Source organism: Aythya ferina, assembly GCF_964211825.1.
Source record: "Aythya ferina genome assembly, chromosome: 4".
In the NCBI taxonomy this organism is placed as follows: domain Eukaryota; kingdom Metazoa; phylum Chordata; class Aves; order Anseriformes; family Anatidae; genus Aythya; species Aythya ferina.
The window spans coordinates 65,313,018-65,325,674 of NC_140300.1; the positions used below are offsets into that span (position 1 = coordinate 65,313,018).

Consider the following 12,657-nt stretch of genomic DNA (forward strand, 5'->3'; position numbering starts at 1 on the left):
GGTGCAGGTAGGAGAAATAACAAAAAGCTGCAGAAGACCGCATCTCCAGCAACAGAGGAGGTTGCAAGCAGTAACTGCTGAAGATTCAAAGATCTGTATTAGCACAGCTGCTCTGAAGGGTGGTGGTGCTCAGGTAGCAGACTGGAATGGACTCTGCCATGCCAGGATGAGAAACGATGCCCAGCTAACCTCAGCAACCCCCAGACAAAGGGGCTGCGCAGAACAGCTCAAGAGGGCAAAGGGAGGGTTCCCGTGTCATCCCCAGCCCTGTGCTGCCCGCCCTCCTTTGGACGGCTGCAAACATTTGGTCCCAGTCAGTTCATCGTGTGGCGATGGACACAGGCCAGAGACAGGAGCTGACAGTGATCATTTTGCTGTTGGCAGCAGTTCTCCTGAACAGTATATCAAACACCACCAGGCAAACACCCAGCTAGCCAATGCTGGCTCCCAGCACTTCCCATCTTACTGCCTTCCCTGCTCCCCTCACTCAGGGCATGGACTGCAGGAACAGTTCTGACAACAGAAAGCACCGAGTAATCCTCCAAGCCAGTCCCTAGAGATGTGCAGCTTTAAAATACCTATAACACACATTGTCTTAAGTGGTTGGTTTTAAGCAACGTTTGTTTTCTAGTGAAGAAAGTACAGATTTCGTACAGCACTGGATGGTACTTTGGCCAGATGCAACACAATCCAGGTAAAATCACAGCACCTTGGATTGGGCTGATGTGCCAAGGGCCTGGGAGCAGGGGGACCCATTCTGGAGCAGACCTTGAAGAGCTGCTGCCTGTGGGCAGCACCCACAGGATCAGTTCAGGAAGGATGGCATCCCGTGGGAGGGACCCTGTGTTGGAGAAAAATCTATTTCTAACAGCAAAATCTATTTCTGAAGTAAACCTGAGGAAGCTAAGAATATATCGAGTTGGACCAGCCTGAGTGGGCTCCTCTTCCAGGTGCTCCTGCGTCCTGCAGCACCCTGGTAGCGCCCCAACCGAAGGGATAGCTTTCTCTAAGAAACACGGTGCATCTGGATAAGCATGGAAAAGTACAATCCCTGTACTCCAGGAAATCGTATGTTCATCACGAGTCTCAGCTGCACGCAAGACTAAGAGCAAAGACCACAGACCAAGAGGCAAGCACTCTGTATTTCCAGTAGGCTTCGATCACCCACCGTTCATTTTCTGCACTTGCTGTATCTTGTGGTAAAAGGAAATCGTTAGAGGCACCTGCCTTTGTTTATTAAATGACAAGCATTTAACTGCTTGCACATTTTACGAGCAAAACCTTTCCTGTCCTATAGTCATACTTTAATCAATGCTTTCCACTAGAAAAAATAGGAAAATAGCCAGGAGCTCTGCTAGAATTGGCCCCATTTTATGCCGTAAGAGCTACACATTTATCTACAGATTGTTTTTAAACCGCATACGAACTGCATTAAGAACACGTGGTTCCTCCCAGAAGCTAAAAGCAGATATTGCTACAGTAACCAGCAGGATAATCCCATAAAACAAAGTATTTCTGCACAACATACAGAAAATCATGATAAAGTGATATCAGATACCTAAAAGCAAACAGTTTCAGTGCCTGAAAGAGCACTATCTGCTTCATTACTCTGTTCTGGATACCACGAAGCTTCCTCTTCCTTCCTCCCACTCTCCCTTTCTGCTAACAGCTAGCATCAGTACTTTTGAAGACCTTACTTCCCACGAACACGTTACAGAAAGTTTTCCAGCAGTGCTTTGCACATTATTGTACTGCCTCCTTCGCTGCAAGTAGGCAGATTGCAATTCAATCAACATTTGTCAAGAAGCATCACAAAATAGAAGACTCCTCTTGTTCCGTGTAGATTGTCCTGTACCAAGGCGCCAAATGAGGCAGAGAGACTATTTTGCTTGATAGATGAATTTTAGGAACAAGAAAAAAGAAAAAAAGGGTAACGTTAGGTTGCAAGAGATAGGTTGCAACACATGAGCTGTTTATACAGTTCAGAGCTAACAGAAAGCCAGACAGATTCTGAAATATAGTGTGTATGAGAAAGCAGGCAACCCTTCTCAACCTGTTTACATCAAGCTGATTTTAAATAATTTTTCCTAATCCAAACAGCATAATCTAAACAATAGCCTTCAGCACACTAACATGACAGGTTTTACCAGCCTTCAGCACCACTGGTTCCAGACAGGAAAGCAAGAAGTCGTTTTACTGGCATAATCAAGGAGCCTTCCTCATCAGAAGCAAGGCTCCCTCTCACTTCATTTGTGCAAAGCCATCCTCTCTACTAGCAAGCACACTGCCCATTTTTCATTTCGGAAGAGGATTTAATCTAGGCTTTAATCGAGCTGAAGGCTTGGCCCTCTCACAGAAACTACACTACAGCCTTGCTGCCCAAGAGCTATTCGTTTTGAGGCTCCTCGTGCTCCAAGCCCTTTGCCATGCAGATCTGGGTACCTGATACAGAGATTTTCTTCACAGCACATCTATCACAACACTTGGTCCTGATAACCAGTGACAGGATGTGTGGGAATGGCACAAAGCTGCACATGGGGAGGTTTGGACTAGATAGGAGGAAAAATTTCTTGGATAGTGACCCCAATGCTACGCTTTAACTTCTGGTTAGCCCCGAAGCGCTGAGGCAGGTGGACTCTATGATCTTTGTAGGCAGTCTCCAACTGAACTACTCTCTTCTTAAAGTAATTTTAAGAAACCTTTAGAGTTTTGTAGTGTTAAATGGAGTTTTTCAGTAGCTAGTATTTCTGATTCCCCTAAAATTACCCAAGTACCCTGTATGTCCAGGGACATCAATCATGGCATCACCGCAGAAGATGCTCGCGGGTTGCATATTTGTGAAGGACGACTTTAAATCTAGGTAGGTGGATGATGTTTCAAGATCACTTTTAGGCTAACAGTCCCGTAGCTCTCAACGTTTAACTGGAGATCTGCCTTGCAGAAACAACCTGATCAGACTGCACGGGCAGTTTTCCTAAGGTTATTTTTAGCCTGCTTTGTTTTAACTACACAAACACACGCAGCTTTAAAAGAGCTGTTACCACTCAGGAAATGCGTTGCAAAACTCTGAATGGGAAGTAGCACCAACCAGAAAACCCAACTTAAAGAACTAAGTTATCCTGTAAATATACTACACATGGTTTTGTTGTCTGTGCCACTCACACCAACTCCTTGCCCTTCAAAAAAATAATAATCATATATAAAAAAATATAAAAATACAAGAACGTTCGACAGGATAACAGGCAGTGAGAACAAATTTTTCAGCTTGGACAAAGAGGCATGAGGGAAAAATACATGAAGGCCTATAAAATCATGAAGGACATGCAGAGGGCAAATAGAAATGACTGTTCTTTATTTCTTGCAAGTCTTGAATGGCTTGCAATGAACATCAATCAATCAATGTTTCAAGGAAAAGGGAGGTGTTTATTTTTTCCTGCAACACAATTAAGCTGTAAAACTCCATTGCGACAGAACAGCTTCCAAACCAAAAGCACAGCAGTGTTTAAGAAGAGATTAGATCCACCTTTCCAGAATTCTGTCTGCAAACATCATCTGGATGCAGCCTCTTCTTTATTAAGTTCCTAAACTGCTAATTGCTATGAGAAAGAAGTGTATGCTCACGCCAGATTCCCTAAGTATCTGCTGCACATCACTGTCAAAGAAAGTGAGCTACAGAAATCTGTGGCTTGGCTCCCAGTAGACTTTTAGATAAAGAAATACGTGACCCCTCCTCCCTCAAGCCTGACCTGCAGACCAGTCACTACCCTGACTTTGCAGCATTCCTCCAAGCATACTTCCCAGAGCTCGCCATTCATTCGTTATTCCATGAGAAAACATGACACTGAAAAGCAAAAACACTTTTCAATTAGCTCGAGGAGTCCACAGACATCGAGAACACAAATTCTAGACAGATGAAGCAACCCTAGAGTTCTGCAGTATTCACGGCTTCCACCTTAATGATTGTTTCCAATGTTTTGATACATTTATTCTAAAAATTGATTACACATAGCAAAAAGTAACTAAAATAACTAAACAAACTGCATTGACTAGATACATATTGTATATATACAGTGCTCCCTAGCAGATGAGCTGAGCACTGCTTCAAGACATCCTACACGTGCAGGCCCAGGACACAAAAGCAACTACCACACAGTGACAGCCTACATTCCTCCGAAAGTCAGCAGATCTGCATTCTCTCCCCTTAAGTCCCTGCACTATCCTGAGAAAGTGGACGTGGCACTTAGGGACGTGGTTCAGTGGTGGACTTGACAGCATTAGTTTGATGCTTGGACTTGATGACCTTAAGAGTCTTTTCCAATCTTAATGATTCTGTAATTCAATATGCAATCAGTCACAGAAGCATAAGAAACCACGTATCACTGGTATTTGCTCTCTTTGAGGTATTTTGGAGAAATTTGTACATACTCTGAGTTTTCATCAATTTATGACAAAATTTTCACATAAGCTTCCTAGTGGCAGCGTTTGAAGGCAGTGGTGTAAGCTCAGCTGTACAGCCGACCACTAATAGTGTAACACTTTTAGCATTTGGAAGATGCTAAGAACAGAGAGTCACAAAAATGAGGGTAGATGAATAATTCCTACATAGTCTGCTGCTTTTCAGGTAGATTAAGTTCAGCAGTAAATTCCACATTATGCTGGGATTTCCAGAGAATTAATTCAGTTAATTGTTTCAAAAAAATGTTTCAAAAATTATACCTCACTTGTTGAAAAAAGGACCACTAAGAACGGGAAGAAATTGGCCTGTTAAAATCCATCATATCTACTGTAACAGTCCACACTTAAGACATAAATACTAATACTGTACAATGTAAAAAATGTCAGAAAGCTATTCACGTATTCCTAATCAGAACGAATGCCCTAAGCAATCTGTGTACCATTATCCCTGGTTACACTACGTTCCTTTCCAGGGCCCTTTGAAGACAAAGGCTGAAAATCTTAATATAAAACTTATACATAAAGCCATTAAGGAGAAACAGAATCATGCCAGCTATCTAGCCAGCTATAAATAAATTGTAAACAACCCCCCTGCAAACAAGAAATGGTAGACTTCTTTGTCTATAATCATGCCCTAGGAGTTTTGTGACATCAACTAAATTCCAAAGCAGCATCAGTAAATAATAGAGCTAGTGACTGGTGGCACTGCCTTCAGCAGCAGCTCTCATGCTGATAGTCAAACATCTGACTGTGCTAACATGCACAGAGCAGTAACCAAACAGAGCACAGCACAGCTTCATGCTTGCTTTCAGCAGGAGGAAGTAAAAAAAGAAGTCGACCGACTCCAAGCTGTCTGCGTGTAGCTCTGTAAGGAGAACTGCAAATAGTCCCACGGCTCTGCTCCGTGCTTCAAAGGAAGCCTACAACTGCAGTGGACAGCAGAAGAGCTGCTGATGCCTAATTAACTATGCTCATTAACTTCTGCATGTAATTTCTCAGCACAGAATCTCTCTTACTGTATACCTCATACACAAGATCAAACGAATGAATTCCAGCACATCTCTTGTAGAGTTTTTTTTTTTTTTTAAAAAAAAGAAAGTTCCTGTTTTGGTGTTCCTCAGTTTGTTGTTTTTTTGTTTTCTCCTTTTCTTTTCCCTTTTAAGTAATGAACTAAGTATTACAATAAAACTAACGCAAGAATGTGCCACGTAAGTTTTGTAGCTTTCTCTGCAGGAATTTTATGTAAGCAGTCTTTAGGCAAATACACATTATCTGACTTGCGAAAAAGTGTATTTTGTTATCTGGATAATGGGTAGCACAAATCTCACGTTCATAATGTTAACTGTGATTACTAAGAATCAAGGTTTTCTTTTTCATGATTGAGAAAACAAACACGGCAATCTGATCATCGTGTTCCGTGTTAGCAGACATGAGAAGAACCAGCACTGATAAGTTTAAGAAATTGATCTGAGAGTAAAAAATAACAGAAGCTCCTATTTAGAAAAAAAATATTAATTACACCAAGAAAAACAAAATCAAAAAGTTAACAAAATCCTGACTGAAAAGCTCTTTATATGGTCTAGATACATTTAAAATGATTGAAGTATTCAATTTGATTTGAAATTGCTTTGGCTCCAGGGTACAGCACACACCTAAGATAAACAACCACTGCGAACAATGGTGTCCTGTAGCTTGTATTTGAAAGCTTCAAAGGGCTGTTTCTCCTTACTGTACTGAATGCAGGGTTAACCATCTTTCTAGCTGCTAAGATGACACATGGAACAGCTTGAAAAGCAAAGACATCACCCAGCGAAGCCAGTTTTCTTGTGTGAGGAGAGAGAGGGAAAGAGGGAGAGAGAGAGAGAGAGAGAGAGACTTCCACATTGGCTTTCTGAAGACTGACTTAGGAGATGAAGAGACCTGACCCACGTCTCTGTGTAAAGTTTTCAACAAGTTCAACAAATGTTGAATAAGACATCACGAAAAAGTTAATCTTAAATGACTATCACTATACCCACCTTGTGGTTTAAAATAAGCTGGCTTTTAAAAGCAAGCAGCATCTTCCATCTCGAGCCCCTCACAATTACAATAACAATTACAACTGCACAGAACACATCTGGTGCAGTTTCAATGTCAGAAGCGACGGATACTTACCAATACACACATCTATCTTCCCCTTGATGGCAGCTTCGTGCAAAGGAGTGTAGTTCCAATTGTCTCTAGCGTTTGGGTCTGCCCCTTGACACAGCAACAGACTAACCACCTCAGCGTGCCCAAAAGAGCAGGCGTTGTGAAGGGGGATCAGCCCTCCATCGTCACGAGCGTGAACGCTGGCTCCTGTCTGCAGCAAGTGCTCTACGACATCCTTCCTTCCAAATCCTGTAAGAGAACAAATTGCTGTTCAATTGCCATGCAAAAAGAAACGTGTTTTAATATTTAAAACTAGCTGCTCACTCTTACTCCGGCGCACAGACACAAAATGGTATTACTGATGTCCCTCCTCTACCTCTTACTTAATTTTGCTATAAGGAGAGACTAGGTTTGCCTGCTCAAGCAACAGTTGGAAGATCCACTCACATTTACGACAGGGTGAACACTGACGTATTATAATAAAGACTTGGTGTCACTACCTCAAGTTCTACAATAGGCTCGCCAGTCTTTTTCAAGGTAAGCTTCTCATAAATTTTACAACTAGTATAATCTGTATGTAGCAGAAGCAAGTGTCTTACATACTACCTCTTAATATACATTTCCATCTTGGAGAAGATCTCATATTAATAAAACCTAAAGAAACTGATAGTATTCAAGCAGAACCTTACCTGAAATCAAACTACATTCCTTCTCTCCTACAGAATCTGAGAACTTCTAGCTGACAGATAAGCTAGGAAGTTACACATGTGCAGAACTGAGACCTCGGCTAGTAAATAATGCCTCAAGAAGGCCCCAGCCTGGGGACAAAGCCTGTAAGAATTCCTGGAAGAATTCCAAAACCATGGAAGGATTCCAGAGTCAAGCCCCGTAATTCACAAACTCATCTTTTTAAATGAATGAATCCTCATTTTGCAGGCTCTGAGCCTCTCAGACTGCCAGAAAATTTCTTAGTCAACTACACAATCCCTACTGCTCAGGGCTATCTGCAGGAATCCAGCTGAGAGCTGTTGTTAGCCCTACTTTAGGTTGCACAGGGCAGAATAATCAGTGACTTTGCTTCCCAAACACCTGCTTGAGTCAGGTCAGACAGCTCTTCTACGGCACGTATATTCCAGGCAGCTACAACAAAATGAGTGAGTAGTTTAGGAAGATACCCCAAAAGCAAGGCTTTCCAGGGCAAATTAAGCTGCTCCCTTTTCCCTTGTGCCATAGGCACAGCAGGCAGTTCAGGTGTCTCTGCAGAGTGGAGGTGCGTAATAAATTACTGTTTCTTGCCATTTTCCATCTCTCGAGCACCACTCAGTAGATCAAACGGATCATCTCCTTTCTTAAATTCCATCCACTGGTTTCCAGCCCACGTAAGATCCTTCAGTACTGGCTGTTTATTTCAGAATTTCTCCAAAGAGCAGTTACATCTGTTAACCTCCAATAAAAGCTTTGACTTCTGTTATTACAGTAGGATCAAAAGCGTGCTCAGAGAAAACTTCTTTTCCCCCCACACAGCTTTTGCTCATTACTCCAGGCAGATGCAGAAAGAAAACAGGGAGTACCACTGCTGACACTCCTTGTCAAGTGATCTGGGCCTCCCAGAACAGGTTTCTCTGAGCCGAGTTCAGGCTGATATCCCAAAGAGCACTTTACTCTGCGCTCCCAATTCCACACTTGCCAAAATGACGCTGGTCTTACGCTCCTGCACGCCCTCCCCTCCACCAGGACAGGCAAGAGGCACGAATTGCTCCAACCTCGGAAGGCTGAACCTTCTTTCAAACGGGAAGAAGCAATTTCTTTACCAAGCAGGTTCCTACACATCCTTGCTGGCTCTGGGAAAAAGCTGGGATTTGCCATGAATCCTGTTGTCTCCAAACCATCCCTAAAGCTAGGGCAAGCTGGTCTTTCATTACCTCACAAGATGGGGCCTTTGTCAAATTAAGAAATACACTGTTTATGCAGGGGAAAAAAAAATAAAAGGCTAGGTTTTCTCAGTATTTAATGGGTTTCGAGGCAAGTAAGAAACAGATGGCAGCATGCCTTAAGCAGAACGGTGGGGATATATCTGGTGAGTGAAATCTAAGAGCACACGAAATGCAGACTGGAGTCTGATCGGCTACCTTAGCCACAGCTTTAAGATCCGATCAGAACAAACTGTATCTCTTAAGACACCGAGAGGCACTCGGATGCAGTTTGGCAGTGCCAGCTGGAGAAGAAGAGCTGTAGCTCACAGGTTTCCCTTTATTAAAGGGAGCCTCAGAGCTCTCAGGCAACTTCTACACCTCAGAGCTGCAGGCAGACAGGTGACAGACCCCAGCACCCCCCTGCTTCTGACACTGAGCCTGCACAAGTTTATCACCAGCCCCATTCTTCTGTGCGAGTTCCCATAAGCACAATACATCTCAGCGGTACCAGAGACCCAAACCTCTTGCGTCCCACACCACAGTCAAATATTATCGAGTCTTCCTCCCTCCGAGCACATGGACTTCTATGGAAGAGTCCCTCAGACTGCTTGCAAACGTCAAGCAGAACACCAAATCTCTGAAAGCCACTTGGGAATCTCAGGAGAGGCTGCGCTCCAGACAGCTGGAAGATGAAAGGAAAAGGAACCTTTTTTCAGCCTCTTTCTGACTGCTAAGAGAAGGTACAGCGCCCTGATACGGCCTCCACACCAAGTCTGAAGCACAGGCAGACAACTCCAACTTTGCAAAACAGATTTGGATCTATCACTAGCTTTCTTTTTTTTTTTTTTTTTTTTTTTAATAATTATCCTGAATATTCTCAGAAGTCACCCTTTTTTTTTTTCCTTCCTTCTGCTATGTGGAACAAGATAAACGTAGTTTTGAAACTAGAAGCTTCAGAAAGCGTCAGGTTTCCTTAACTCAATGCTTTTTACAATAAACTAGAACTAAAGTTGCCCTTCTCTTAAAAGGGAGAAAGTACCAACTGCTTGAAATTGTTGCCAAAATAGTAACAAGAAAACAAAACCGAGCTAGGGAGAAGTCAAGTTCACGGGAAAAATAATCTAGCTGCCCCAAATATAGGAAGAAGGAAAGGTTACCAAAGTTTTCCAGCTACTAAAATAATTCCTCTGCCATAAACCATAAAACAAAATTGGAACTCTCTGCTGTTGCCTTAAGAGTTTAGTTTCAAAAATTTGGGGAGAAGCCATTTAAAAGAACGCTTATTGCACTGTTCCCCTCACACTCCCCTTATGAAGTCCATAAAATTCGTATTTATGGACGTCTCATAAACCAGGAGCTATTATTTACAACGTAGCTTAATATACAGGCTTCTGCACTCGTAAGATGTGTGGGCAAAAGGAGAAACACAACCCATCAAGGCAGGGAGATGAAATCCACACAGCCCATCGCCAGCAGATGCACGCTGCCTGAGACAAGCTGCGCTCAACAACACCCTCACAAGCCTTTGCAAATTACAGGGCCCCAGGATCTCTGTAACCAGGTATTAGCTGGATGCTGTTACGTATCAAGCCCATTTGGAGCAGACAGGCAGAACGCAGTGATTTGAGAGTAAATACGTATGGCAGCCTAGGAAGGTCTTGAAATCTAGAAAAATAGACAACAGAAATTTGTCAGAAATGAGGACTTCACCCACTGTTTTCCTCATGCTGCAAGGAAGCATCTTTACTGCTACTACACCAACATATTATGGACACTGGCACCTTTCAAAGCCTTACTACCCCAAGTTAGTTTTGCCCACTACTTCTCAAAGTACGAGCTGTCACTGCAGCTCCAGCACTACCGTCTGTACCAACATTGAAGTTACAACTTGAGACCTCAGAGTTTAAGGGGAAGCATCGATGTCTAATTTTAAGCTTAGATCCAAAGCGAGAAGTGACTCAAGGTGAGGCTTCAAAACGTGAGGCACTTTACCTGCACGCACAGTTATACCAGCATTATGTTCCAGTATTCCTGAAATTAATTAATTCCCGCACTTGAGGAGATCACTGCGTTTTAAACTCAGCTTGCATAAAGTCCTGCTTTACTTGTAGATTTCAGGGATTGGAGAACAACAAAAAAGAAACAGCTCGGGACCAGAAGTTCCCTTAGGGGCATCACGAAATGCCACTTGTACTTTTAAAGTGACAAGAAATTTACAAAAGCTCAGAGAGCACTATTCAGAGTTCCAAGTAACGCTGTGCCTGAAAGCATTCATTTTTATTAACAACTTTCACGTGGTGCTCTAGAGCCATAAACCACCTTTTAGGTATAGACCCCTCAACACAGTCTCATTAATTACTTTGATTGATACGTAACAGCACCACTTAAAGCTCAAACAAGCTCTGTGCCCCCTGCCACGTACATGTACGTTCCAGTCCAGTCCAGTAGCACTGTGGCACATGTCAGAAACCTTCTGCCTGACCACAGCCTCAGCTATCGTGCAGGTCCTGAGTTAGGCCTGATGATTTAAGACATCTCCCTGTTTTATCACGAGCTTAGCTCACCCCGTGCCCCCACTGAAGAGCAGTCCCTATACGAAAAGTGCTCGTTATAAGCTAATCCCACACTAACCCACGACAGGGACACTTGCTAGGAAGCCACGCTTCCTTCCAGTTGAGGTGACCTGCGGAACCTCACCGCTGGCTTCTTTTATGATGCTATTAATGTTACCACCGGGTTCGGCCGTCCCACTTCACCTCACCCAGCTCCGAGCGGGTGAGATCAGCCAGCAGGGCCACCCAGACCAAACCAAACGTTAGAAATCACGAGGCGTGGAGCACGACTCCTGCCAAACCTGGCTGAACTGCGGCGGCCCTTAAGTTTTAAGCCAGACGGGACCCGTGACTCCAAGCCAGCTGCGCCCTGCGCCCGCTCCCCACTCCCTGAGCGGGGAAGCGACACTTTGGAGCCCGTGTGACAAGCACCGAGGAAAACACGCCTGATCCCAGCCCACGCACCCCCCGGGAGGGCGCTGGGGGAGGCTGAGGGAGGCAGTGCAGGCGGCTGCCCGCTCCCTGCCCCAGCAGCAGGGCGGCGCTGGGCACCCACCGGCGGCGAAGTGGAGCGGGGTGGACTTGCGGCCGGCCATGTCCTTGGCGTTGACGTTGCCGGTGTCCACCAGGCGCTTGACTCGCGTCACGTCCCCATTGCGGCAGGCCTCCAGCAGCTCGCGGAAGGCCCCGCTCGCCGCCTCGGGGCTCTCCGCCGCCGGGCTGGACGCCACGGAGGAGGAGGAGGAGGAGGAGGATGAGGAGGATGAAGATGATGAAGATGAGGAGGATGAAGCCGAGCCGGCCGAGCCGGCCGCTCCCTCAGGGCCCTCGGGCGCCGGAGGCCGCTCGGCGTCCAGCGGGGCCTCGCCCTCGGGGCCCGCCAGGCTGTGCCGCTGCACGGCGGCCGCCGCCAGCTCGGCGGGCGCCAGGCTGGGGCTGCGGGGCGGCGAGGCGGCGAGCTGGGGCTGCGGCTGCGGCTGGGGCTGCGGCTGCGGCGGTGGAGGCGGCGAGGCCGGCCCGGGCGGCGGCGGCAGCGGCGGGTGGTGGTGGTGGTGGTGGTGGTGCTGCGAGCGCCGCGGCGCCGCCGCCATCTTCGGGCCTCGGCCGCCCCGCCCCGCCCCGCCCCGCCCCGCCCGGCGCCGCGGCAACGGAGCCGCCTCCCGCCTGCGCCACGGCCATGGCGGGCAGGAGCCGAGGCCTGAGGGAGGCTGGTGGAGGGCTTGGTGGCGGTCACAGCCCTCAGAGGGGTTGATCTCCTCGCCCGGTCTGTCCCCAAAGTGTTGCCGTGTGGAGGCTGCCCTCAGCGCTGCCGCTGGTGGCGCCCACTAACTTGCCCGGAGCCCCTCAGTGGTGTTGATGACTGAGGGGAAAAACACATTAAACACAGTCATGGAGTCACGGCTCTGCTTTGTCCGTGTCACTGTGTGAGCCCAGCGTTGTCTCTGCTCCTCCTTTTCCTGCTGATACACTCCTAAAAGCCCTTTTTATTGTCCCTCGCGCTGCTGGCCATAACTGTGCGAATTCTGCCCCTACAAAGGCAAGCAGCATCCCTGCAGTCCCCCCACCTCCCATGTCACCCAACCTTCCTTCCAGTGACCGTACACTTC

The 12,657-nt window shown here is 46.1% G+C and overlaps 1 protein-coding gene across 2 annotated transcripts in view; it reads right to left on the minus strand.

Moving 5' to 3' along the window:
* Positions 1-12,156, minus strand: part of TNKS (tankyrase) — a 103,423-nt gene extending 91,267 nt beyond the window's left edge. For both annotated transcript variants that reach the window (XM_084516895.1, XM_084516894.1), the window contains exons 1-2: positions 11,607-12,156; positions 6,610-6,834 (exon numbers count right to left, since the gene is read on the minus strand). In XM_084516895.1, the coding sequence (XP_084373021.1) occupies positions 6,610-6,834; positions 11,607-12,141 (760 nt within the window). In that variant the 5' untranslated portion in view covers positions 12,142-12,156. The remainder of the gene's footprint in view (positions 1-6,609; positions 6,835-11,606) is intronic.
* Between the last annotated feature and the right edge of the window lie 501 nt (positions 12,157-12,657).